General features: G+C 35.8%; 1 protein-coding gene across 1 annotated transcript in view; it reads right to left on the reverse strand.

Annotated features, from left to right (window-relative positions):
* The window catches only part of MYO3A (myosin IIIA), a 224,368-nt gene that overhangs the window by 163,655 nt on the left and 34,200 nt on the right, over positions 1-26,513 (reverse strand). Inside the window, 2 exon segments of the mRNA XM_079107812.1 lie at positions 8,845-8,944; positions 9,502-9,606. Coding sequence (XP_078963938.1) covers positions 8,845-8,944; positions 9,502-9,606 — 205 coding nt within the window.

Consider the following 26,513-nt stretch of genomic DNA (forward strand, 5'->3'; position numbering starts at 1 on the left):
AGAGGGTTGTCTGCGCACACTCATAAAAAAGTAGAGAGGAGAGACTGTTTCCCCAGGAAGAGAGCAAGAGGCAGAGGGAGCTGGCTTGGCTCTTGCCTTCTACTCTCCTGACCCTGATAGTCACCTTAAGCCTGTTGTCATCTATGAGAATGCCTTTTGTATTCTTGCCGTTTTTTGAGCTAGTTTGGATTTCTGGTCCTTATGACTAAAAGAGCCTCAACTAAATTATAATTCCCAATGGCTTAACTCAACTTTGAAACATGTTCAGTTTGAAACACTTGAGCCCTGGGTTCAGCAGAATCAGAACACTGTAAGAGAGAGTCTACTTATTCATTGTTTAGCTTTATATAACAAATAATTCTAAAGGTCTTTCCTTTCAAATAAGGTAAAGGTCACCTCCCCAAAGTTCAATAATACATCTTACCCAAATTATTGCATTTTTATATACGTAGAAAAATTCCAAAGTTTTGTCAACTATTAAAAATGGTTTTCCATTTTTTTGCAATATATGATTCCATTCTATAAGGCACTGGCTTTCAGAGTCTCAAGATTCATAACATTGAATTACTATATATGTGTGTATACATATGCACATATAATATATATACACATATATGCTAAATATATAAATATATAACATATATATGCTAAATCTCTAATTCTACTACATAGGATTTTTTTTTAAATTTCGACATAATTTCGACCTTAGAGAAAGTTGGCAAAAGAAATACAAAGTATGTTTTTTCTGAACTATTTGGGAATATGTGATCCATATGATGTTCTTTCACCCCAGAATACTTTAGTTTAAATTGTTACAAACAACCATCAAAATCAGCAAGTTTAAAACTGATATATTTCTATCATCTAATCTTCAGATCTCTTTTAAATTTTGTTAACTGTACCAAATATGTTCTTTAAGAAAAAAAAAATCGATCCAGGATGAGCTGTTGCTTTTAGTTGTCATGACTCTAATCTCTTTAAATCTGGAGTAGTTCTTCAGTCTCTCCTTGAATTTCATGACCTTGACATTTTTTAAGATTTCAGCCCAGTTACTTAAAGAATTTTTTCCCTTGTTTGGGTTTGGCGGATATCCTCTCATCACTTTATTTTTGGTAGAAATGTCACAGATGGGATGCTGAGGTCTTTTTATTTGCATCCTATCAGGTGGTGTGATTTTTATTTGTCTCATGACTGGTTATGTTCATTTGGGTCAATCATTTAAAGGTTGTCTGCAGGCTTCTCCCCTATGAAGTTTACCTTTTGTAATTAATAAATATCTTGTGGAGAGTTGTTTGGAAATTATGAGACTAATCCTTTCTTTTCAAAACTTAACCCAGTAGTGCTAGCATCTATTGAAATTTTTGTATGACTTATTCCTGCGATAGTTGCTAAATGATTTTTAAATTATCATTATTCCTCCTTCTGTATTTATTAGTTGGCATTCTTCTGTAAGGAACAGTTTTTGCTTCTCTTTTTTTTATTCATGTGTGTGTGTATGTGTGCACATGCCTGCATGGATTAATGGGTTTCTATTTTCTTCAATGAATTGGCATCATTACCATCATTTATTATCATTATTTTGAGGTTCCAATTGTCCAAGATCTGGTCAGTGAGAATTGCTTCAAGTCGCCATCTATGTGCCTTTGAAGTGTTCCAGCATTCTTTGAGTATTTTTTTATTTTAACTTTCTGGATACCTGTTAGTTCCAGGCTACATTATATAATCCTAAAATCAGCCTTTTGCCAAGAATCTTTAATTCCTTGTAGTGGAGAACTGTATTTAAAAGCAAACAGGTAAGTGCTTGATGTGCTCTCTCTTGGGGTGTCAAATCTCCCAACACCTCTTAATAGTGACAGCTACTTAAACCGTCTACACAGATTCATCACATCTACATTTTATACTTTTGTTTGTATATATGGAAAATCATGAGCTCACATTGTATCTTCAATTCCAACCCAACACCATTGGGTTCATTTTTTTCCCTTTTTCATATTTATAATTCTTTTCTCTTAAGAATTAACACTTTAAGAACTTAAGTAAAAACCCCTGCTCTCAGTGTCCTACAGTATTTCCTGATGACGTCCCTAATTTTGTACCTGCACCTCCATCCCTGTGCACATGCCCCCCTCACCTTGCTCTGGCTCTCACAACCCAACTGGGTCATTGCCATCCCTCCACATGAATGTCCTTCTCTTCCCACCTGCAGACCCAACATTCCATCCCAAGCCACCACGACCAATCCCCTCCCAGCACGGACACCTTCCTCGCTCCATCGGTTTCCAAACTGTGTGCTGAGCTGTACCCACTATTCCCAGCCTTGCTTGTCCCACCTAATGACTCTTTCCCTGAATTATTAAGCAAGAAAGGAAGGAATGAAGGGTACTTCCTAGTTTTGAAGTTCAGGTGTACCTGCTTCCCTTGATGCTGTAAAGTGGGTTATTAATGAATAAATCACAACTTCTCTTTGACCTACATTATGCATTGGGGATTTGGTCTAAAATGGGGCATGTGGGTAATAAGAGATTTAAAGCCATAAAATATTCTGTCATAAGAACAATGTCTAAATAAATCACAAAAAGTACATTCTGTACTTCTGTATTGAAATGTTAACTATCCTATTAGAAATGAAGTTCCCCAGAGAGAAATCTATAGAAATGAGAACTGAGGACTGCCCTTTAAATTTAGCCTCTCTTTCATCTTCTATTCAAGATAAGGACTGCTTTTTCAGACATTAGTTGACTTGCCTAAAGGGGTTTATCTCCTGGGAAGTCATATTATTTATGGACTGATCAGATATCAGTGACTGCTAATGCATCTCATTAATAATGTTTACAAACTCACTTGCTTTTTTGCTCTCCAAGGTGTCTGGTTGTTTTCTGTAAAAGTGTATTCCACTAACAAAAAATAAATAAATAAAAGGTTTTCTTAAAGGTTGTATTCATGGCTACTATTAGCAAACTGAATCTTATTTTCAGTGTAATTAATCTGCTTGATATTTAAAGTAATGCTGAATTTATTTGAGCATAGAGCAAATTGTTTGCTTGTTTTGTTTTGTTTTGTTTTGTTTTGTTTTTAACATAGAGACACCTGGAACTAACATTTTTATTAGCTGACAAGTCTTTATCAGGTAACTACTTATGTGGACAGCACTTAGTAGGAAGTTGGGTGGGATTACTATTTTAAGGCAATGATAATAGCTCAGATTTCCGGGATTGTGTGTCAGTTATTATGCCTAGGAGTTTACCTCTAGCATCCTATTTACTCTGCAGCACCAACCTTATGAAGTAGTAAATACCCTTTTCCACACTGATAGAGGGACAGATTGATGTGCCTGGAGATTTTAAAGGGACTTTCCCATGGTCACACAATTGTATGGAAAATTCTCCTGTCATTCTTTCATTCATTTGGCAGTACTTATCAAGCACTTTCCATTCGTCAGTAGCACCACAGGTTCTAGAAACAAAGTGACCCTGCTATTGTGAAGCTTAAAGCTTAGCAGAACAACAGTCCTATAAAACATATAGTTACAATAAAGTCTGGCAATGGGTTGGTGAAATGAAGCCCAGGTGTTGGTCAGGCACACGGAAGTTAGTGCCGTGCAAGGGTTGGGGAGATTTCTATGCAGAGAAAGCACCATACCTATAACTGGTCAAAAATTCAATATCTACTCTTGATACACAGAGGAATGTCCATCTCTTCATTTTGCCTATAATTATTATGGCGCTTCATAACTGTCTGGAAGGGAAGTAAAGCTGAGTCAGATCCAATTAATCTGAAAGCCCTTTTCGATAGAGTTGTTTGTGTTGGGTAAGTGTTTGCTCCATCTTTCAGAGGGCATCCCTCCTCCTGTAAGACCTTGTGGCAGGAAGAAGAGGAAGGGTGGGTGTCTAGTCTCTGGGGCCCTGTGCTTTCGTCTGTCCTCCTGGCTCCTGTGCAGGCATTTGCAGCCAGTGAGCTTGTGGACTGTTCTTCTCACACAGACAGACTTCCTGCAGTTCCTCCTGGCAGATTAAGGCTCAGGGTGGCTCTCGCAGAGCTGAGAACACTCTGAGGTCAGGCTATGCCTCACATTCAGACCTGGCCCAGGCAATCTGCTCTGTGCCTCCCACAACCACCTGACCCCCTGAAAGACCCCTTTAGACACTCTCCAGCCAGATTATCAGTTCCTTTGAGGTTTCTGGAAACTAAGGGTAAAGATCTGGGAAGCTAACCTTGAGTCTTTCCTCCACCTAATCATTCTGCTGCTCCATAGTAACAATGACATGGTTCACCCCACTCTATACTGCAGCTCACCACGAAGTGGCCTCCTCCACAGGTGAATGGGAATGGCAGTGTGAGGCTTAGGAGCTTCTTTCTGCCCATCACTCCCACTTGTGAAAAGCTCATGCTGCTCTCCTGCCACGTTGTTTCATCTTTCCACGATTACCCTAGAATTGCAAAGGGTTTCTCTCTTACCATCCTTTTACAGGAAACCCTACAGTATAACCCTGGAAATTCTCCTTTCATATGCTAAAGCAATTTGGACAGGCCTTCAGGAGACAGCCTGGGCCTTATGACAAATTCCTGTTTTTGAAGGTCAAAAGCTGAATATTATTACCTCAGTCATTTTCCTGCATTCCTTCTGCAATAATAAATCTTCCTCTAGAAATGTTGCATCGGTGAGGTTAAGATCGTGCTCTTGGATAGGTGAAAAAGAAAAGCCTATTAATAAATTTTTAAGTACTTCCTCAGTAATACGTATAAGAGCCCTAACTGAGAAAGAACATGGCAACTTAAGGTACTGAAAGAGACCAACATGGCTAATAGGTAACAGGAAGAGAGGTTCCTGAGGAGCAACAAAAGATAAAGGAAGGCATTAATCATTAACAGCTTATTCTGAAGACATTCAAATGGCCAACAAGTTTATGAAAAAATACTCAACATTATGAGCCATCAGAAAAATGCAACTCAAAACTGCAATTAGATATCATCCCACCCCAGTTACAATTTTTTTTCACAAAAAGTCAAAAATTAACAAATATTGGTGAAGATATGGAGAAAAGGAAATGCTCACACACTGTGGGTGGGAGGATAAATTACGACAGCCATTGTGGAAAATCAGTGTGAGGTTCCCTGAAAAATTTAAAGAAACAAAAGTACCATATGATACAATAATCCCACCATTGGGTATATCATCCAAAAGGGAAGATAAAGGTGTGCTGAAGAAACGTGTTTATTGAAGTATTATTTGTAAGAAGCAAGGCTGCAGCCATTTCTCCCCTGATACGGCCCGCTCCCCACACACCATTTTTTAATTTAGATTGTTAACTTTCTTGTTAGTCATTGGTCTGCCCATGGGCTTTCACGATTGAAGGGTAATTTCCCTGCTATTTGCTCTTTTCTTTCTTTCACTCTCATTCTCTCTCACTCTCTCTTTTCATCCTTAAGGACAGAAACTCTGCTTGTCTGCTAATAAAATTTCTTGTGTGAGTTCCCACATCCAGAGTGGTTTCTGGGTGCTTTCATTATTCACAATAACCGAGATGTGGGAATCAACCTAGGTGCCCATCAATGGATGAGTGAATAAAGAAAATATGGTATGTCTACCATTTACATAGTATATGGAATACTATACAAAAATCATATTCTATCATTTGCAGCAGGATGGGTGGCATTTGAGGTCATTATGTTAAGTGAAATAACTCAGACACAGAAAGAGAAAAATCCAATATTCTCTCTCATAGTTAATCAGAGCATTTAATAATGATTACTGGAGACTAAGAAGAGAAGGCACGAATAGGATACAGAGAGGCTGAATATCGATTACCAAGGTAGAAATAAGTTCTGGTATTCTATTTAGTACATTGTAGGGACTATAATCTGTTGTATTTCTTATAAATAATTAAGAGAGGAGATCAAAGGCTCAAACACAAAGTAATAATAAGGAGATGGAAACGTCAATCCCCTTGATTCAATCAGTATATGTTGTACGTATGTATTGAAATACTACACAGTTCCACATCAGTGTGTACAGTTATTATCATGTGCTAATCAAAAAAAATTTTAAATGCTTAAAGAGAAGGAAATGTTAACTGTTTGACTTGGTCATTACATACTGTTCATTTAATTAAAACTGTACTCCAAATTTTGTACAATTAAAATGCAATGTTTTTTAAATTAATAAAAATTAAAAAGCTTATTTTATGTCACTAGAGGAAGCCATTGAATGAAACAGTGAAAAAAAAAAAAAAAAAAAAGTGAGAGAACCAGATATTTTGTGGAAAGGTTCCCCCTTGATGCAGTGTGGATAATGGACTGGAGAGAAGGAAGCAAGACTAGATGTGAGGATTTCAGAAAAGTCGATTGCAGGGGCCTGGCAAGAGGTGACAGCTAGGATTAAGCACAGCAGGGAGACCTAACAGAGAGACAAGTTTTGTGACTAGCTGTATATGTGGGTGGGGGAGGAGAGGACAAGCAGAGATTTAAGGATGGGCGCAAGTTCCGGTTTAAGCTTTGAGTAGATGCAGGTGACTTTTTCTCAGACAGGCAACTCTACCTATAACAGATTTCTTGGGATGGATGAGGTGGTAGAGTTTCATTTTGGAAATTCAGAATATGAGGGGCCTCAAAGTCATCTAAGATCTTCAGTATCCCATATGAGCTCATGATCTGTTTTATGACATGAGAAATTAGAGTAAAATTTATTCCCAAACTCTTTACTGCCAGTAGTCACCTTCTCTGAAAATTTGATCTGCACATAAAATGAGGACATTGATTATTAGATTGTGCAGTTTGTGATTTGCCACATCGTTTTCCTTCTACCCTCAAAAAGTTTCCCAATTCACACACATCTACCATCCTCAGGTTTTAATTCAGATGATAACCCACTAATCATTTTTAAGGGGAACTGAACTTATGCCTTATACTATGAAGAACAGAAATATAAATAGTATTGTTTTATACGGAATGTTGGTATGAGACACCAGACATGCATTTAAGGGGGCAAATAGCCCTCTCTTCTAATTATTGCTGAAAAGAAATCAACAAACCAAGCAATCTAAAACCAATGCTCTCGTTTTGTTAACTATTCAACGTATGATGATTTTATTAAAGTGTCATATGAAAGGTCACCCTATTTATTATCTAGGCTTATGTTTTTAACCTAATTTATTTTATAGGCTATCCCAGGAAGCCAATTTCTCAAAGATATTAGTTTACCAAAATTTTCTTTAGTGACTGGAGAAGTTGTTTATTTATACTTGTTTGAACAATTCTTATAATCTAGTCTCTATCATTATAAAACAAGGGAATTATGAGATTTTAAGTTAACTATCACAGTCTCCATTCGAATGTGTCTTAGAGTAGAGCCAAAATTATACTCTGAGGAGAATAATGGCCATGCCTATGTGTCAGGGAAGAGTGTTTTGTTGTTGCTGTTTTAAAATTTCAAATAGAAGTCCTTATTAATACCCCAACCCAGACGGATTGTTCAAGCATATGACTCTCAACTCAACTAGCAACACAGACTAGCTGTGCCCCAGTTATAAATCAGGTGTTCATTGTCAAACTTACCACTGTCCACTAATTGGCAATAGTTCAGGTCAGAAAAACAATGCACAATCTGATCTGTGTTTGAAGGACATGCTATCATTCAGTCTTCTCTACCTGCTCTGAAATTCTTTCCTGGGCTGAGTCAAAATACTAAAGTACTGGATTCTTGGATATTAAAACAATTTGAAATTAATGTAAAACTAATTCAATTCCCTGGGTTTCAGTTTCTAAAATGCAAAATGAAGGGAGGTTTGTTCATTCAATTTATAGTCAATGAACTGCTATATCCAAAGCACTAGGTCTACAAAACAGACTAATAAGACATGGTCCTGCTTCTCAAAGGCTCTGTCCATCCATATTTCTGTTTTTCCTTATACATAAGAACAAGATAGATAATTATTCAATGTGGTAAATTTATGAATAGACAAATATACAGGGTATAGAAGCACAGGATGGGACACCTCACCCAGTCAGAGTGCGGAGGATGGGAAGAAGAGGAAAGCCTGCAGGACAATGAGATGTCCTGGAATGTACTGCCACCCACTCTCAGGGGATTGTTGTATTGCAGGGATCAAACAAGAGGAAGTATGGGAATGAACCTTCAGAGCTGAAAAGCAGCTGCCCAGATGAAAGGTACATGAATCAGCTATGGTGCCTTTGGCTGTAACACGGAAACCCCAAATTGGCTTAGTAAATATGGACATTCATCATCTCACCTAACAAGTTCAGAGAAAGGGAAGGCTCCAAAGGTGACTGACTTAGTGACCTGTCATCAAGGATCTCCATTCTTCCCTCTCTCAGCTCTGCCATTCTCAGAACGGAGCACTTTTTAAGGTCACAAGGACACCAAACCAGTTTCAGGCATTATGGAAGAACACACAGGGTCTCAGGGAAGCCAGAGACCATCTTCCCCTGGGTCTCCTTCTTAGGAAGAAGAAATATCCCCGATGACTCTTAGTGATATCCCCTTACATCTCAAAAATCTTGGGTTTGGACATGTGCCCATTTATAAGGCAAGCAATAATACAGGCAGGAGATTACCATTATAGGCTTAGAGTAATCATGTGGGACACAGTGTGTTTTGTAGGATAAACTATACATATTGCTACATTCGTGTTACATGGGGCTAAGCCTGGTGACTGGAGAGCTGGAAATTTCTCACTTGCCTGATTATTTATGTACTTCCTACCCCAAAGAGATACTGATATTTCCCCAATTCCGACACATAGGAAAAGCAAGATGGTTGGGAAATAATCAAATCATATCATACAGTTCACAATGCAACCAGAATTCATGCATTTAAGTAAAACTTACCAAAATCTACCAGCTTAACTCCACCTTCAGTGGTCAACAGAATGTTATTTCCTTTTACATCACGGTGGATAGTTTTGTTGTTATGTAAATGCTGAAGTCCCTAGGAGGTGAGAAATAATAATGATTCTTGAAAAAAAAAAAAAGCATCAAACCAAAACACATTTTTCAGATAATACATTTGGGCAAAATGAATAGAAAATATGAAAAAAATTAACATTCACTTTTCCACATTTCACCTTCAGTTAGTCAATTCAAAGGGCATCAGTTCCACTTTGGATTACATAAAAATTCACAAAACCAGAGTATGCCCCTTAACTTTTACTAAATATTTGATTAGAAAATGTGTTTTCAATAGAGGAAAAAAGTTTATATACCGATTTAAGATAATGGCAAATGAAAACCTAACTATTAGTAAAAATTCATCACTCTCATGGTCTAAGAAACACAGGAGATCAGAATTCAAGATCCCGTTGCTACGAGAAAAGTAGATTTCTGATGGAAAATAGGAATTAGCTATGCAAAGCATTTCAGACTTTGCGTACACTTTTGCATCAATAAATACTAATGTAGTGATATTTTTCTAAAAATAGGATCCACATTTTTTATTTAATTAGAACTGCTTCATAATTAATGCACAAAGAATTTAAATTGCCTTACCATTAGTGCTTCATGTAAAATATAGGCAATTATAGGCTCACTCATTCTTTCGCCCCTCTTCAGAAATCCTTTCACAAGATCAGTCACTGATCCTCCATTGCACAGCTAAAAAAGAGTATTTAAAGATGCTATAAAAAGTTTTTCTAAAACATTTTTTTGAAATTGTCCCAATCTTCTGTTTTAAATGATTACTCTCATTATTTTTATGGACTCACAAATGAAATGAGCATATAAACTTGAACTTGTGTACAACTGATTTTTAGAACACTATTTTCATATAAATTAATTTTCAGAAGAGAAGCTAAAGAAGCACTGGACATGGTTTTTAAAATTAATGGCAAGAATTCTGATTCCACAAATTATTCCCAGATTTAATGATTCAGAGTTTAAAAGCAGTATTAATTTCTGATAGTTTAAGTAGTAGTGCAATAGACTCCATGGTCTCAACCCACAGCTAAATACTATTTTATAGGTGCTTTAATTTTAAAAAAAAAAATGCATCCTTTTGGTAAAATTCCACAGTGCATTGAAGCAATGATTAAAATAATATTTTAGAAAACTATTTAAATATAATATTTCCTATATTATTTGGCATCCCCTAAATACCCAACCACCCACAAAAAATAGAAAGAATCTAAATAGAAAACAAGAAGAATAAACAAGATTGAGGAAATTTTCACATCTGGGGTCTACAAACTTAGATAACATTAAACCCCACAGGCAACTTTCAAAGAAGCTATACTAAACAGATTAACACTGATATTAGCAGTGAACAGGAGAGGGGAAGTAATTTGGCAAAAGGTCCCAAACCAAGAAAAGGTCCCAAGGATGTTTTGGTCCCACAGGTCCTTGATCCTCAATGTCTGATTCTTTAGCCTTTGTCTTTGACCTTGCTCCTCTGCTCAGGACTCCTGTGGGTGTCTCATGGCTTCCCATTCTGATCTACTGGACCTTTTTCAACTGCCTTTGGTGTCCACCAGGGCCTGGGAACTAAAAGAGCAATAATTTCCCTGATTCTCTTCTAATTTAAGTGCAGGCAGAGAAAGGAGGTGAGAGCAAGAATATTTTTAGCATCCTGATTTGAAATAACTGAATACATTTTCTCAAAACCTTTTTCTAATATGGTAATTAAATTTTACTGGATGCCTCAAAACTTCTGGTACATTATGGATTAGATAGTAATAGCTAAGATGCACTGAGCACTTAACTTGATGCCAAGCACATTTCTAAGTCATTTACATGAATTATCTCTAAACCTCACCAACTCTCTGAAGCAGGTATTATCATCTTCATACTAAAGACAAAGAAATGGAAGCACATTCATAATTAGTGTCTTTCTACACTCAAAAATAACTTCTTTCAGTTAATATAGAAACATGTGCAGCCCAGCATCTCAAGATCTGTGTTTTGTTCTGTATCAGGAGGGAGAATACTGTTGTAACTGGATAAGTAAAAGAGCATTGTTACCCTGGAAACAAAGTACAGGGTAAGACTGCTTCCACTGTGGGCCAGTGATACTGGTTCACAAAATTACAACTGAGTGAAAAGAAATTGAGTCCTTTACAATTGCAAGCCACTTATTTAAAAGGACTGATGTTTTAGAACTAGTTTAAAAATTCTTAAAAGTCACTGAGGGAAGACTAAAATTTTGTTCCATTTCTCCAAAGCATAGCCTCTCTTTGATTGCATCTCTTGCAGTTGATTTTTGTGGAAGAAATATGAAAGCTATCAGAAAAAAATGGAGTCACTTACGCCAACCCTACTGAATAAAATAAACAAATACACAAAGCCTGGAGCTTATGAAGAAAGAGTTCTTATACGTGGATGCCAGAGAGTAACTATCACAAAAAACTCTGTCAGGATCACAAACTTACACAGAGGTCACGCTATACAAAAAGACTTTCTACAAGGTCATCTATCAAGTGATGTTTATTCAACCTCAGACTGGCACCACTCTTGTTATTGATCATACTGCCAGGGATTATTGTTTCAAAATATTTGATGTAATCCTCCTCATTTTGTGTATTAAAAAAAAAAAAAAACAAAAAACAAAAAACAAAACCTTCCCCTTGCCTCACGCTCTGTGAATATGCACATAGTTTACTAAGGCATGTGTATTCCCATTGCAACGCTCTGCTATTCCTAAATAAAGATCAGTATTTTTTGGGGGAAAAAAATCTTTCCCTGACTGTTTTATTTAGGTTGACACTATTTTTTGGCTTAATTTGACTTAGCATAATGAATTTCAGATTCATCTATATAGTTGTGCATTTTTTCTTAAATACTGTTTTAATGCTGATTCTTTTTTCCATGCTGAGTGTTGCATTGACTGGGCAAGCCACTGTTCATGCATTTACTCAATCAAAGACATCTGAATTGTTTCCAGTTTTTGGCAACTATGAGTAAAACTTCTGTGACTATTCATGTATAGGTTTTTTTTAAAGAAAACTTTTTTTAGTTGTAGGTGGACACAATATCTTTATTTATTTTTTTATGTGGTGCTGAGTATCAAAACTAGTGCCTCACATGGGCAAGGCAAGCGCTGTACCACTGAGCTACAGCCCCAGACCCCATGTATAGGTTTTGATGTTAGTATGAAAGTTTCATTTCTCTTGGGTAAGTACCTGAGAGGGAATTGCTGAAGGTCATTTGTTTAATTGTCTCTACATTGCTGAACTATCAAACTGGTTGTACCATTCAGCATCCCCACAAGCAGTATACAAGATTTCTAATGGCTCCACATTCTTACCAGTACTTGATATTGTGAGGTGGTTTCTTAAAGCCATTTTGAATGATATTAGTATTTCTCTGTGATTTTAATATGGGCTGTCCTAATAACTAAGATGTTGACCATCTTTTCTTCTATTTATTTGCTGTCCAAATATTTTCTTTGGAAAGCATTCAAATTTTTTGTTCAATTTTATTCATTATTTGCTTTCTTATTATTGATTTTTTAGAATTCTTTATATATTCTGAATACAAATCCTTTATCAGGCAGGTATTTTTGAACATTTTTTTCTAGTCTGTCACTTGTATTTAAAATGCCTTTTGAAGAGCATAATTTCTAAATCTATCATTTGGAAAAACTTTATGGAATATGCGTTTGGAGTCATATCTAAGAAATGTTGGTCTAATTCAAGGTCACAAAACTTTTCTCCTATAATTTCTTCAGGACGTTTTACAGTTTTTAGTTCACATAAAGTAGGTCTTGAATTCGTTTTAACTTAATTTTTATATATGGTATGACGGGTAGGTTGTATACGGATGTGCAATTATTACAGTACATTTTTTATGTTAGTTTAAAGAGTCCAAGAAAAAACAGAAGATAGAACTCCAAATTGAGTTTAATATCTAGTTGCCATCACCAAGAAAAGGCAAATATTAAATTCATACTGCTAAGTGAAAAAAGGCAATCTGAAAAGACTAGTTTTTGTATGATTCCAAGTATATTATATTCTGGAAATGACAAAACTGAAAACAATAACAAAAATCAGTGGTTGTTAGGGGTTCAGAGGGGGATGAATAGGCAAAGCAAAGAATTTTTAGGGCAGTGAAATGAATTTGTGTGATGTTATAATGGTGAATACAGGTCATTACATGTTTATCAGTTTCCATAAACTGTACAACACAGAGTAAACCCTAATGTAAACTATGAAGTCTAGTTAGTTATTAATATTGGCTCCTACATTTTAGCAAACCTACTGCACTAATGCAAGATGTTAATAATGTGGAGGAGTGAGGAGGGGCTTATTGGAGCTCTTTGTAGTTACTGTTTAATTTTGCTGCGAACCTAAAACTGCCGAAAAAATTAAGTCCATTCATATTTTAAAAAATGCGCCTTAGTTGCTAACACCAGGAATATGTAAAAGGGACCTGAAATAATGAAGGACCAAACAAAATTAATCCAAGTTCTACACCAATAAGGTCCCCTTACAGTGTCTTCTCAGAAACTATCCTGTTTATTCATGGTTGAATTTTATATCCAATACCTTTGTAAAGAAGCAAGGTAAGGTACTGATTCAGAAAAAATTCTTGGAGATATACACACACATACACATATACATACATACACATATGTGTCTATATTTATACATATATAAATTTTCATCATAACAGTACTTTCATTTAATAATGATTTTTAGAAGAATCACAATTTATTTCTATATACCCAACAAATACGTGTTGAACTGTTAATATAAGCAAGGCCCTGAAGTAGGAGTAGATCAAAGGTGATCATATAGCTTCAGCTTCAAGTCTAAAAATATAATCGGAACACTGGTTTTCAACCAGAGGAGATTTTGCTCTCAGGGGCATTTCACAATGTTTGGATAGTTCTTTTTATCATCAGGGCTGGGGAGATGCTTCTGGCATCCACAGGCCAGGGAAGCTGCCAAACATCCCCCCAAATGCACAGGACAGCCCTCCACAAAAAAGAACCATCCAAACCAAAATGTCAATAGTGCCAGAGTAAAAAAAAAAAAAAAAAAATTTAATTAAAGGGATGATAAACAGTTACCAAGATTATATGTTCAGTCTTGAATTATAGTTATGTGGATAAAAGACTTGTGTGCAAAGTACTGTCAAAGAGACTTGATGACATTCCTTCAAAAGGGGAAAAAGAAAAGGTTTTAAAGAGCAGATGGAATGTCCTATCACATAGGTTGCCAACAGTTTCCTCCAGGTTATTTTGGCCTAATTACTTTGTTTATTATGTTTTCTAGAGTATAGAATTATACTTTGGAGAATGAATGGTTCCGTTTTATTATTATTATTTTATATTCACTGTTTTCTTGGTTCTTTTATGATAATACTGAAAAGAAAGGCTTTTCTCCAAACAGATATTTTGTGACCCTAACAACGTGGTAACGGAATCATTTTCTTATGACTTTACTTAAGCAAACAAAATTTTTAAGAGAAAGTTATGTATACTTGAATCAACACAAGAAACTTTCAGTGGCAGAAAAGAAAAAAGACCTTGTAATGATGAACACTGTAACCCTGAGAAGCATACTGAGCTAGTTTGTAGAACAGGGGACAGAACCTCACAATTCACACTAATGCAGTTTCCAGTAATTCTGAGATGTGAGTAGCTCTCTTCAGAAGAAAGAGCAGTCAAAGTCAACCTAGAATGTGAAGTGAAAGACATGAATACCAATTCTCTAAAGCGTCTATGAAAAGTCAGTGATGATAGAAAAAGAAAAAAAAAACCAATAATTTCATAATGTCCTATTTCTAGAGCTGAGTAAGCAACATGGAAAAAAATTAAAAACATTTCCAGTCAATAAGTTAAAAAGAGACCACAATAGTAGTTTGCATACATTAAAAATACTAACCACACATCAAAAATACCTCCTTACCATAGCATAAATGTACCAACCTATCTGAAAATACATATACAGAAATTTAAAGCAAATGAGCAATCTTTCCTCAAATTTAAATTTTGTTTCTTAACTTTCACCTGGTAAATTCCTTAAAACTTCCCTTAAATTTCACCTGATAAATTCCCTATGTATTACCTAAGCAATTCAATTAAGATAATAATTTTATACATATGATCTATAATAAATTTATATTCTAATTTACATTAGGTAAGTATTTCTTATAAATAATAAAGAACAGTCTGAAGAGCTACATGATCTCACTCCCATTCCCCAAAAACAAAATCACTTATATTTTTTGCAATAAAAGTTACTTTTAAAACAAAATCATATTCTGAGTTTCATATATAAAAGTGTATTTGTAGAGCCCAGGCATTCCAGGTCAGCCTGGGCAAGAAGGTGAGACCCTCCCCTCCCCTCCACTCCCCTTCTCTTCTCTTCTCTTCTCTTCTCTTCTCTTCTCTTCTCTTCTCTTCTCTTCTCTTCTCTTCTCTTCTCTTCTCTTCTCTTCTCTTCTCTTCTCTCTCTCTCTCTCTCTCTCCCCTCTCCTCTCTCTCTCTCCTCTCTCTCTCTCTCTCACACACACACACAATAAATAAACAAATAAACAAATAATTAAGAACAAATTCCTTTCTCTTTTGTGCATCTATTTTGTAAAGAACAAACACTAGGATTTTTAACACTTGTATTGATAGCTTTGTACGTATGCTAGTCAGTGTAAACCTAGCCTCTTGTCCTTCAAAGGCACATAACTCCTACTTTGTAGGGCCTCAGACTCATGGGTTTTATTCACTCATTCATTCATTCATTCATTCATTCATTCATTCACTTTATTTGTTAAGATACTGAAAAAAGAAATTCTCCACAATTGTTTTAATTTTTTAGATTAGCGACAAAGAAAATCACAAATGACAAAATTTTAAGTCAATTATTTTCTTCATTTTTTTCCTTCTGTATATTAGTTTGCTTGGCTATCGTCATTTTTACCATTAGGGGAAAAATTGGCCAGGCTTTACATGGACCCTGACTGGCAAAAATCTAAGTTCTAAATAATTCCCTCCTTTTGGTTCCTGCCCATCCCCTCCTATACCCTTTCCCTGCAGGGAATTTATTTCTGACTGTTGCCTAAGCAGGACTCAGAATACAATGAGGTTTTATGAATGAAACTTCAACAGTTGGACTAAAATGGAAGACAAATAGGAGGAGAGGGTGAAAACAGCAAAATGGAGATTATTAAATTGATGAGGAGTACAAAAATCAATACATTACAAATTACTTTGTGGCTGAAGATCTTCCTAAAGAACCTTTAACTGTGATTCTATCCTGAATTCCCCAATTCCTCGTTAAGGATTAGTAAAATTTAAAATATGACCTTAGATAAAATTCACTTGTGCTCAACTAGCATAAAATGCCTTTCCCGTGTGTAACAAAGAAAAGTAACAAAAGTTTTAGGGTATCCTTAAAACCGAAATATAGATTTGTTCTTCATGAACATGAAAGATTAAAATACATAAAACAAAACACAAATATTCTTTAATTAGGCAATAGATCACAATGACAAAAATGATCTGATGTTTCCCTTTCAAAATAATGGCATCTAGGTGAATGGATTATGTCAAAACCTATGCAATTTCGAAACCACTGAGATAGACTGAAAGGGGAATTTATAATAGGAGACCCAAAACCGTAAGTATAGCTTTGCAATACAGTGCTCAAATAGACACATAATGTTCTTTAATCAAACAAAATTGAAGTACAATTTTCCTAAGTCGGAGCTGTACTAATTAAATAATAGCAGCACTAAAAATGAGTTCTCTACTCTGGCAGCAGGCAAGCATTAAAAAAAAAAAAAAAAAAAAAAAAAAAAAAAAAAAAAAAACTCACCCGCAGTCAAGAAAAATAATGTTCCATCAACAAATCACTGCAACTAACTTCCAAAGCCAGCCTCTACTAAGTTCTCTGAATGTATTCTGTCTTTACTGTGTTAGAACAAACTATGAGAATGTCACTCAAATTTCTAAAACAGAACAGCTAATTTCCGCAGTTAGCATTTCTTACTTTTGCTGTTTTTCACTTTTGCTATTTTTTCAACTGTGTTTTGTTTATTCAAAGAATGTCCTAAGGTCCTTTGCTTAGTCTGTGTTCAGGATGAAGTCACAAAAGCAAAAACTCTTATTTTCTAATACTCATTCTAGTTTTTATAATGTTCGTTTTATAAAAGTGCTATCAACATTCAAGTTTGAGTCTTTTTATAGATACTAACATTTAGCAAAAACCTACAAGTGACTCTTCATGGCCATAAGTTAGGTATATGTGTGTGTAATGTAGGACACTGCTGTACATTTCCAAAGTAATTGCTCCATTTTACACCACCAGAAGTAATGTGTAAGAGTTCAGTTTGTTCCACAACCCCACCATTTGGTATTATTAGACTTTTTAATTTTAGGCATTGTCATAGGTGTCTGATGGTATCTCATTGTGGTTTTAATTTAAATTTCCAGAAAGACTGAAGATATTGGGCATTATATATATAATAATATGCATTTACTTTTATATATAATGTGTATTATTGTTTAATCAAATATATTATATAATATATAAGGTTTATATATGTATGAAAATCTTATATACATAAGATTTTTATACATACACACACACGCATATGCCTTTGTAAAGTGCCTAAATATTTTGCTCACTTATTTTTAAATTGGGTGGTTACACTTTATTATCAGGTGAAAATTCCACTATTCCAAGTGTGCTGAAAGTGTTTATCACATATGGGTGTTGAATTTTGGCATATACTTTCCAAGATTTTTTTCACTTTGATTATGTCAATGTAATCATGGTGCAGTCAATTTTTCATATTCTAAAAAACCTAGTGTTTTAACAACTTGCATTCCTGGAATAAACCCTGTTTCATCACGATGCAATAACATTTTTTCTATACTTGTAGATTTAATTTGTTTCAATTTTTTGAAGGATTTTTGCATATATGTTGATGCGGAATGTTATACTCAAGTTTTCTTTTTTTATTGGTGCATCATAATCACACATAACAGTGGGATTCATTATGCCATATTCATGCAGGCACAAAACATAATTTGACCACGTAATGTCCCAGTACCTTCCCTTTCTCTCTTCTCCTCCCTCCTCCCGATCCACTTGCTCTACTCTACTGATCTCCTTTCTATTGTTATTTTTAGTGCATTAAAAGTGTATATATGATTATGCATATTCATTGTGGTATAGTCATACATGGACATTACATAATTTGTTAGATTTCATTTCCCAGGGCTTCCCCACACCTTTCCTTCCTCCCTCCCTCTCAATTCTTTTACTGTACACTATTGGTCTCCCTTTTATTTTCATGAGATCCATTTTTATCCTTTTTTTTTTTCTGTCTTCCACATATGAGAGAAAACATTTGACCCTTGACTTCCAATGGACTCAAATTTTCTTTTAAAATCTTGGTCTTCTTTTCTTCAGCGCAATGTTGACCTCTTAAAATGAGGAAACAAAACTAATTATTTGTTTCTTCAGTATTTTACAGGCTTCTTGTTTCCAAAATGGTAAAGAACTCATTCTCCAGTCAAACAATCATAAACAGTGAGAATTAAAAAAAAAAAAAAAAACTATTTAAAGACTTTGGAATTTTTTTTTTCATAGAATTAATGTCCATTCACACAGATATTTTATTTCCACAATCCCTCAGTGCTGGGGACTCGAACCCAGGCCTCCAGCATGCAAGGCAGGCACTATGAGATGAGCTATATGGCCTGCAAGACTTTGGAAATTATCATAAAGGGCATATAGCAAATGAAGACACATTCAAGGTCATAACTCAATCTCAATAAAAATAGTAAGAGTCTGCAGCACTAGCAACCAACCTCTCCTCACATCCCCAACCAGCTCAGTGTGACCCCCACACTAGATGGATGCTGCCAAGAAGATTGGCTTCCTTTTCCTACAGTTCTCATCAAGGTCTACTGTATTCTCCAGAGGAGCAAAAAATGAGCATTTTTCACACAATGTCGACAAATTGCAGAGGCTAAATTCCAGGAAAATGCAAGGATTTCCTTCTTGCACTCAGTCCCCCATTTATGGCGTACAGGTTTAACTTAGGTGCACCTGTCTGAGAATAATGAAATTCAAATCACAAGTACCCCAGTTTGCTCATTAGTCATAGGTTCCATGGGAGAACAGGCAAGTTGAAGAGATCAGCAGTTACCTTCCTGGGGCAGAGTTCTGCTCATGATGTAGGGCATCTCTACAAGGGATGCTGCCAATCCAGAACAGTGGCTCGGAGATTTTGTCTAGGGGGAGAGGGACATAACAACAGAGAACTCCAAAGTACACGCCAACATTCCTGATTTTATTTGAGAGGGATTGGGGAAAGTTCAAGCCCGGGAAGACTCTTGAAAACAGTAGAGATTTTAGTAACTACAAGGGGGATGATAACTCTATGGGGGCAACAAGTTAACCACAGATCAGCTATATCAGGAGACTGACTCAAAGAAAGAAATAGCTAAGACTCTCCTGAGGTCAGAACCAACCTCAAAGACCAGGCACAAAAATTACTCTTGAAAGAAGGTGTGCACTTAATTGGATCGGATTGTGAAATGATTTGTGCCCTAGGACATTGCTGAACACAGTAAAGGAACCAGCAAGCATGTAGTGGAGTCTAGTTGCTAATTATAATTCCAACAAAGGCAGACTAGCTTAATAGAAAGACCAAGGAAAGACATAAGGAAAGCCCCGTGAAAATCACTGTGGTTCCAGGATGACTATGCATACTCCACTCCCTAGGTTGTGTCCTCTGAGTGACATGAGAGGTTTCATCCTGTAGGAGGTACAAATTTCACTAAAATAGTCCAAATTATTAAACAAATAAATAAGCAAACAAGTCCTCCATCTACTCCCCAGAAAGGATTAGTATCCAGAATTCTGACAAGAGGATTACCTAAAATGTCCAGTTCTCACCCACCGACAAATGAGACATAGAAAGAAATAAGAAAATGTCATTCATAAAAATGGAAAAATAAAAAGTAGATGAAATAAATTGCATGTGAAAGGGCCCAGATATTGGAGTTAACTAAGATTTCAAAGCAGGAATTATAAATATATTCAAATACTAAAGGAAATGAAGCTTAAAGAAGTAAAGAAAGGTTTGATGGGAATATCTTAGAGAATATCAACAGGGCTGGAACCCTCTGTGACAGAAATGTCAATTATGGAGTTGAAAAGTACAAAAATGGAAATAAAAAGTTCATTAGAGGGACTTAGTAGTAATTTTGAACTGGCATAAGAAAGAATTAGCAAATTTGAAGACAGATTGACAAAGATTATAAAATAAGAAGACAAGACAAAAGAATGAAAATAAATGAAAGTCTCAGAGAAATGTAAGCATACTAGCATACATGCAATGGTAGAAAGAAGAAAGGAGAGAAAATGAGCAGCCATTAAGAACACAAAATGGCTGAAATTTCACAAATTTGATGAAACATTAATCCAAACATCCAAAAAGTTCAATGAACTCAAGCAGGATAAGAGCAGAAATCCATGGTTAGTTGTATTATAGTAAGACTGTTGACAGCTCAAGACAAAAGGAAAATCTTTAAGGTAATGGGAATAAAATAAATTATCACATACAATAAGGTTAACAGTGACTCCTCATCAGAAACAATGCAGGCCAAAAGATAGAAGGATGGCATGTTCGATGTGCCAAGAGCAAAGACACTAACCACTAAGACTCTTTCACCCAGCAAAACTATCTTTCAAAAAGGAAAAGGAAATAAAGACATCCCTTAGTAAACAAATCTCAAAGAACTCATTGCTAGCAAACCCACCTTAGCAGACTTGTTTTAAGGTCTAGAATATTCAAGCCTTCTGTATTTCTAGTACCTTTCTACTTACTCTTTAAATTATTAAAGAGTAAAGGAAATTGTTATTAAATTATTAAGGAAACAATTTCAAAATTGCCATTTGTTATGGCTTCAATCTGGAACGTTTCCCAAAGTCTCACCTGTTGAAGGCTTGGTCCCAAGTGCAGCAAATGTCAGGAAGAAGACATTTGGGAAACAATTGGTCATAAGGGCCCTATCTCACTAGTGAAACAACGCATTGATAAAACAATTTAGAAGAGGGAAAGTTTATTTTGGTTTCTGGTTTCAGAGGTTCAGTCCATGGCTGGCAGACTCCACAGCAATGGCCCTGAGGTGAGCAGCAGATCATGAAGCAAGGGCACGTCAGAGCAAAACAGCTCAGGACATCACAACCAGGAAGCAGAGAAAGAGCTCCACTCACCAAAAGCACTCCTCCCATGAGCTACTTCCTTCAGCTACACCCTACCTGCCAACAGTTACACCCAATTAATGCACATCAGTCCACCAATGAGGTTGCAGTTCTCATTATCTACTCATTTCACCTCTGAACATTGTCGGGTTCTTTCATACATAAGCCTTTGAGGGACACTTCATGTTTAACCCATTAGAATAGGTGAATGGACAATGGTGTGTGTGTGGGGGGGTGGAAATTATACGAAGTGGGGCATGAGTAGAGGAGTAGGTCCCTGGGAGATCCCTGTTCTGAAAGGGTTTTTCTTGTCCCTAGCTCTGGTCCCCCTTTCTGCTTCCTGGCTGCCATGAACTGAGCAGCTTTCCTCCTCCACCATTCTTCTGCCATAGCGTTCTGCCTCATCTCAGGACCAAAGTGATGGAACCAGTTAGCTGATCATGGACTGAAATCACTGAAACCAGGAACCCAAGTAAACCCTTCCTCCATAAGTTATTCATTTCAGGTATTTGGTTACAGAAAGAAAAAGTTAACTATCACACCATTTAATATTGTGAATATTTCTCTCTCTCTCTCTTTTTTTTTTTTTTTGTTCTGTCAGTTTTTGCCTTACATATTTTAAAACTTTGTTATTAAATAGGCACAAACTTTGGGGTGTTGTATCCTCTTGATGAATTTACCTGCTTGTTATTATGACGTGTCCTTTGTTTCTGACTACTGTTTGTCTGGAAGTTACTTTGTCTTAAATTAAAATAGTCACTCCAGTTTTCTTAATGTTTCCATGGTATATCTTTTCCCATTTTTTTAATTTCAATTTATCTATCCATGTCTGTAAATTTAAAGCATGTTCATACTTATTTTTCATTGAGTCTGGCAATTTCTACCGTGTTATAAATCTAATTATAAATGATTGGGTTTAAGTCTACCATCTTGCTATTTACTATTTGCTTATCTAGTCTTTGTTCCTATCTTCCTACTTTTCTTTCTGTCTGAATATTTTTAGTGCTCAATTTTGTCCTCTACTAGCTTATTCACTATACCTCACTTTATTTTTTATCCATTGTATTAGGGCTTATAATATGCACCTTGAACTTGCCACAATCTAAACTAATAATTGTGTCACTTCACATCTAACATAAGACACTGGAAAATGTATATTTCCAATTTACATCTTCTGTACCTTTGCTATAATTGTCATATATCTTAGTTCTAATATTTTAAGAGACAAAAAAATAAATAAATAAATAAAACATTTTGAATTTATCCTTATGCTTCCCACTGATGCTATTCTCTATTTCTTCCTTAAGTCAGGAATCATTTTCATTTAGCCCGAAAAATGCTCTTTGATATGTTCTTAAAATATTTTTTTAGTTGTTGATGGACATTTATTTATATATTTATGGTGCTGAGAATCAAACCCAGCGCCTCACAGATGCTAGGCAAGCACTTTACCACTGAGCCACAACCCCAGCTCTCTTTGGACATTTTTATAGAGCAGGTTTCTGGTGGTAAAATTTTTTTCACTCAATAAAAATTTCTGTCCTGATTTTGGTTTCATTGATGAATAATATTTTCACCAGATAAAGAATTCCAAGTTGAGAGCATTTTATTTTCAGTACTTCAAAGATGTCATTGTAATACCATTGATTATAAATCAGTGGTCACTTTTATCTATGACCCCTACATTACTTAATAATGTCTTTTTGTGTTCCTTATACTTCTCATTATTACTTTTTAGCATTTTGATTATGACATGTCTTAGTGATTTTTTTGTCTCTTTGGGAGATTGTTTGAGCTTCTGACATCTGCAGTAGCATTTTTAGTGTTCTTCATATTTAGACAAACTTGCCCATTATTTATTTAAATCTTGTATCCTTCACCTCCCACCCTCCACCATTCTAAGACAGCAATTACACATTTACTGTCTCAGGGGTCACAGAGGGTCCCCTCCACCCCTCCATCCTCCATCCAGTTTTATATAACTTTGTTTCAGTTTGGACAGCTCTGATGTTCCTGTCTTCAAGTCTATAATCTTTTCTCCTACTTGTCTAATCTGCTATTAAATTTAATTATTGTTTTCTTCACATATATATTATATTTTGTGTTCTAGAAATTACCTTCAGTTCTATTTTATACTTTTCACTTTTTTCAACATTATGTGAACGTCTTCCTTTAAATACTTGAGCATATTTATAACTGTTTTAAAGTCCTAATCTGCTCATTCCAATATCTGTTTTTTTCTGGGTCTTTTTTTATTGACCAAATTTTTATCTGAGGTTGGTTCACATCTTCCTGCTTCTTCACAGGTCTGGGAATTTAATATTGGAGCTGGACTTGGGTAATGTCATATTATGGAATGTCTGAATTTTCCTGTCTTCCATTAATGCCTGTTGAATTTTGTTCTGGCAGGCAGTTATGGATCAACCTGAACCTTTCAAGAAACTCACATTTTTAGTCCTTCTTCTAACAGACAAACCGTCCAGGTTGTCTACTAAGGGCCTCAAGGTACTCAATGAAGTTTCCCCAGTTTGGCTGGTCAAAACTCAAACATATCTCAACCCTGCAAAAACTCCACTGACTGCGTGGATCACAGCCCTCGAGTAACTTTTGCTGTGGTTATTATACTTTACACAATGCCTGAAATCAAGCTCTACACATATCCACCTTAGATTTCAAGGACTTTCATATCTTCATTTAGATTAAACAGATGACCTATGTGTAGATTTCTACAAACCTTTTTTCTGCATAATGCCCTCTTCTCTGAAAATTCCAGCCAACTGGGCCCTTGCAATTTTTCAGTTCAGCAGGACTGCTCTGATCTCCTTGGGAATATCCTCCTGGGGCCTGGGGTCTGGAAATTGCCTCCAATAATGAAGAGGAGGCGATTACTGTGCCCACCTCATCTGTCTCCTTTTCTATATGTCACACTCCTAAACTGTCTTTTCCAGTGTTTGAAAATGTTGTTTCTGTCCAGTTTTGTCCAGGTTTATAGGGACAATAGCATGTCAATGCCCACATTATCATCACCAGAAGCAGATGCACCCGAATATTTATAGGTATACTGAAATGTGAGGACCTGGTAGTGTTTTACATACTTCCCTTTGATAAGAATCACATTAGTACATGTTTTTTGTTTTTTTAAATACATTTCAAGCCTCCATTCTTGGAGTTTTTAATTCAGTGGGTTCAAGGTGAGGTCAAATTCTTACCATCAGAGTACTCTGGAGGGTACGTCAAAGAATAAAGGCACTAAGACCAGCCCTCCTTTTTTTTTGTTTTCTCGCACCAGATTAAAATGATAGGCCTTCCTTGACCACTATTCATTAAGTCTTGTCTTTTATTCTCTGTTAACATATCCATTTAAGATCCCATAGCACTAACACAAATATACAATGACTTAATTTGTTTTATTTTTAAATTCTTTCCCAACTACTAGATTGATGATGGAATTTATCTTGTCCCTTATTAAGCACCTATGATGTATCAAAATGACTAGTTCAAAGTAAGAGATCACTATTATGGAACAGATAAATGACTGAATTTAAATTCTGTGAGCTTATTTCACAGATCAAACACATTCAAATGCAAATGTGTGAAACACACATTCAAAATAAAGAAGGTCAACTCTTCGTATGATATGAAAGGTACCTCTTCAATGTGTAGCATGTTTGATTTAAGTTCAATAAAATACACGAAAGTAACTAATTCTAGAGTCCAATAAAATTCTGATGAAATATTCGTGAAAGCAGGAACCATTCACCTTACAGACATTTTCTAATGTATACTTTTGCAATGTGAAAAAATTTCACATCACTCTTCTGATGTGTAAGCTAGAAGCATTATTTCATAGTTACTTTGACATAAAATATGACATGCAATTGGGCATATCTTGGTAAGTTTATATAACATGTAACCATTAAGTCAAAATACAGAACAGTTTCCTCACCCTAAAATGTTTTTTAAATCACCATCACACATAGGTAATACTAGCAACAAGAAATCTATAGTAAGAGACAATAACATCATAAGAAATACTTTAATGAGTACAATAAAAACCTATTACTTTTTTAAATAGCAAGACTTCTCTGGTCATCCCCACATCTTTTCCCCTTGAAGTAACACCATAAACTTGCACTTCTATTCAGAGAAGTAGATTCTTTTGCAGTTCTGGAGTACTGCTAGGGCAGAAAGACACATAAGAGTTTATATTATACATACATATACATATAAATGTACATATATGTAAATATGTATTATATTCTAGGATAAAGAGTATAAAGAAGCATATTTAGACCTTTTCCTCATATTTTGCTTTAACGAAACCTAAAATGAAATGACTCTAGTTAATTGGCTGTCTATTCTGTTGTAAGCACAGCAAATAATAGCCTTTTATATGAGAACAGGGAATGGCCGTTCCAGCCCTAAGAACATGAAAAGAATCCCACAGTCAGTCTGCTCCCCCACTGCAATTGTGAACTGCCAAAGGCAGGAAGGAACAATGGTGTGCAATCAGAGGAAGCAAAAGCCTAGCTTCCCACTCCTGCCTGCTTCCCCTGACCCTTCGCACATTCGCAAATGGTGATGGCTTTCTATCCCTTCTGTGTACATAACATTCAAGAGTTAACAGCTGAACAAACAGAAACCACTCACTCGTTCTAATTCATCTTTCTGACATCTTATGTTTCCTTTCCTCAGGACAATCCTTCTATTACATTATGGATGTAAGCATAAAAAACAGAATAATCAATAACACGTGACCTACGAAAGTAGTATTTATGTCTGTGAAAACCACTTTGGTGTCCTAAAATGTGTGGTTGAGAGGCTTTCTGATTACTGAATTTTTGTGCTTTCAGATACCACCTGTAATTGCCAGTCTTTGATCTTCTGAAAGGGATATAATTTCAAAGAGAAAAATTGCTATAATTGAGAAGCAATGAGAGAAAGTAATGTCACTATTAAGAATGAACAAATCAGGACCAATTCAGAGGAATAATAGAATGCATTCTGTATCACCACCGCGAAAGGAGCAATTAAAGCTAAGATTGGATTATGAGGGAAAGGGTCTTTTAACAGAAAGATGTCCCAACTCTGAATTCTGGTGGAAGACAACCTAGCCAAATAGCTCCTGAGAGAGAAGTCTGGATTTCCTTACGTAGTTAAAATGTGGTTGTTCTATCAACCGGGAAGGGAATAATGACAGTTAAACCTCTTCTTCCCTTTATCAGAGTAACTTAACTCGATTTGGGCTCTTTTTGGTCTCCTGGTTCAGACACCTACTTTAATCTTCATCTTCCCAGCCTTCCCCCAACCCCTTTCTTGATCTGGACCCCCAAGAGTAGACAT

The sequence above is a fragment of the Sciurus vulgaris genome (genome assembly GCF_902686455.1).
Source record: "Sciurus vulgaris genome assembly, chromosome: 12".
Taxonomy (NCBI): Eukaryota; Metazoa; Chordata; class Mammalia; order Rodentia; family Sciuridae; genus Sciurus; species Sciurus vulgaris.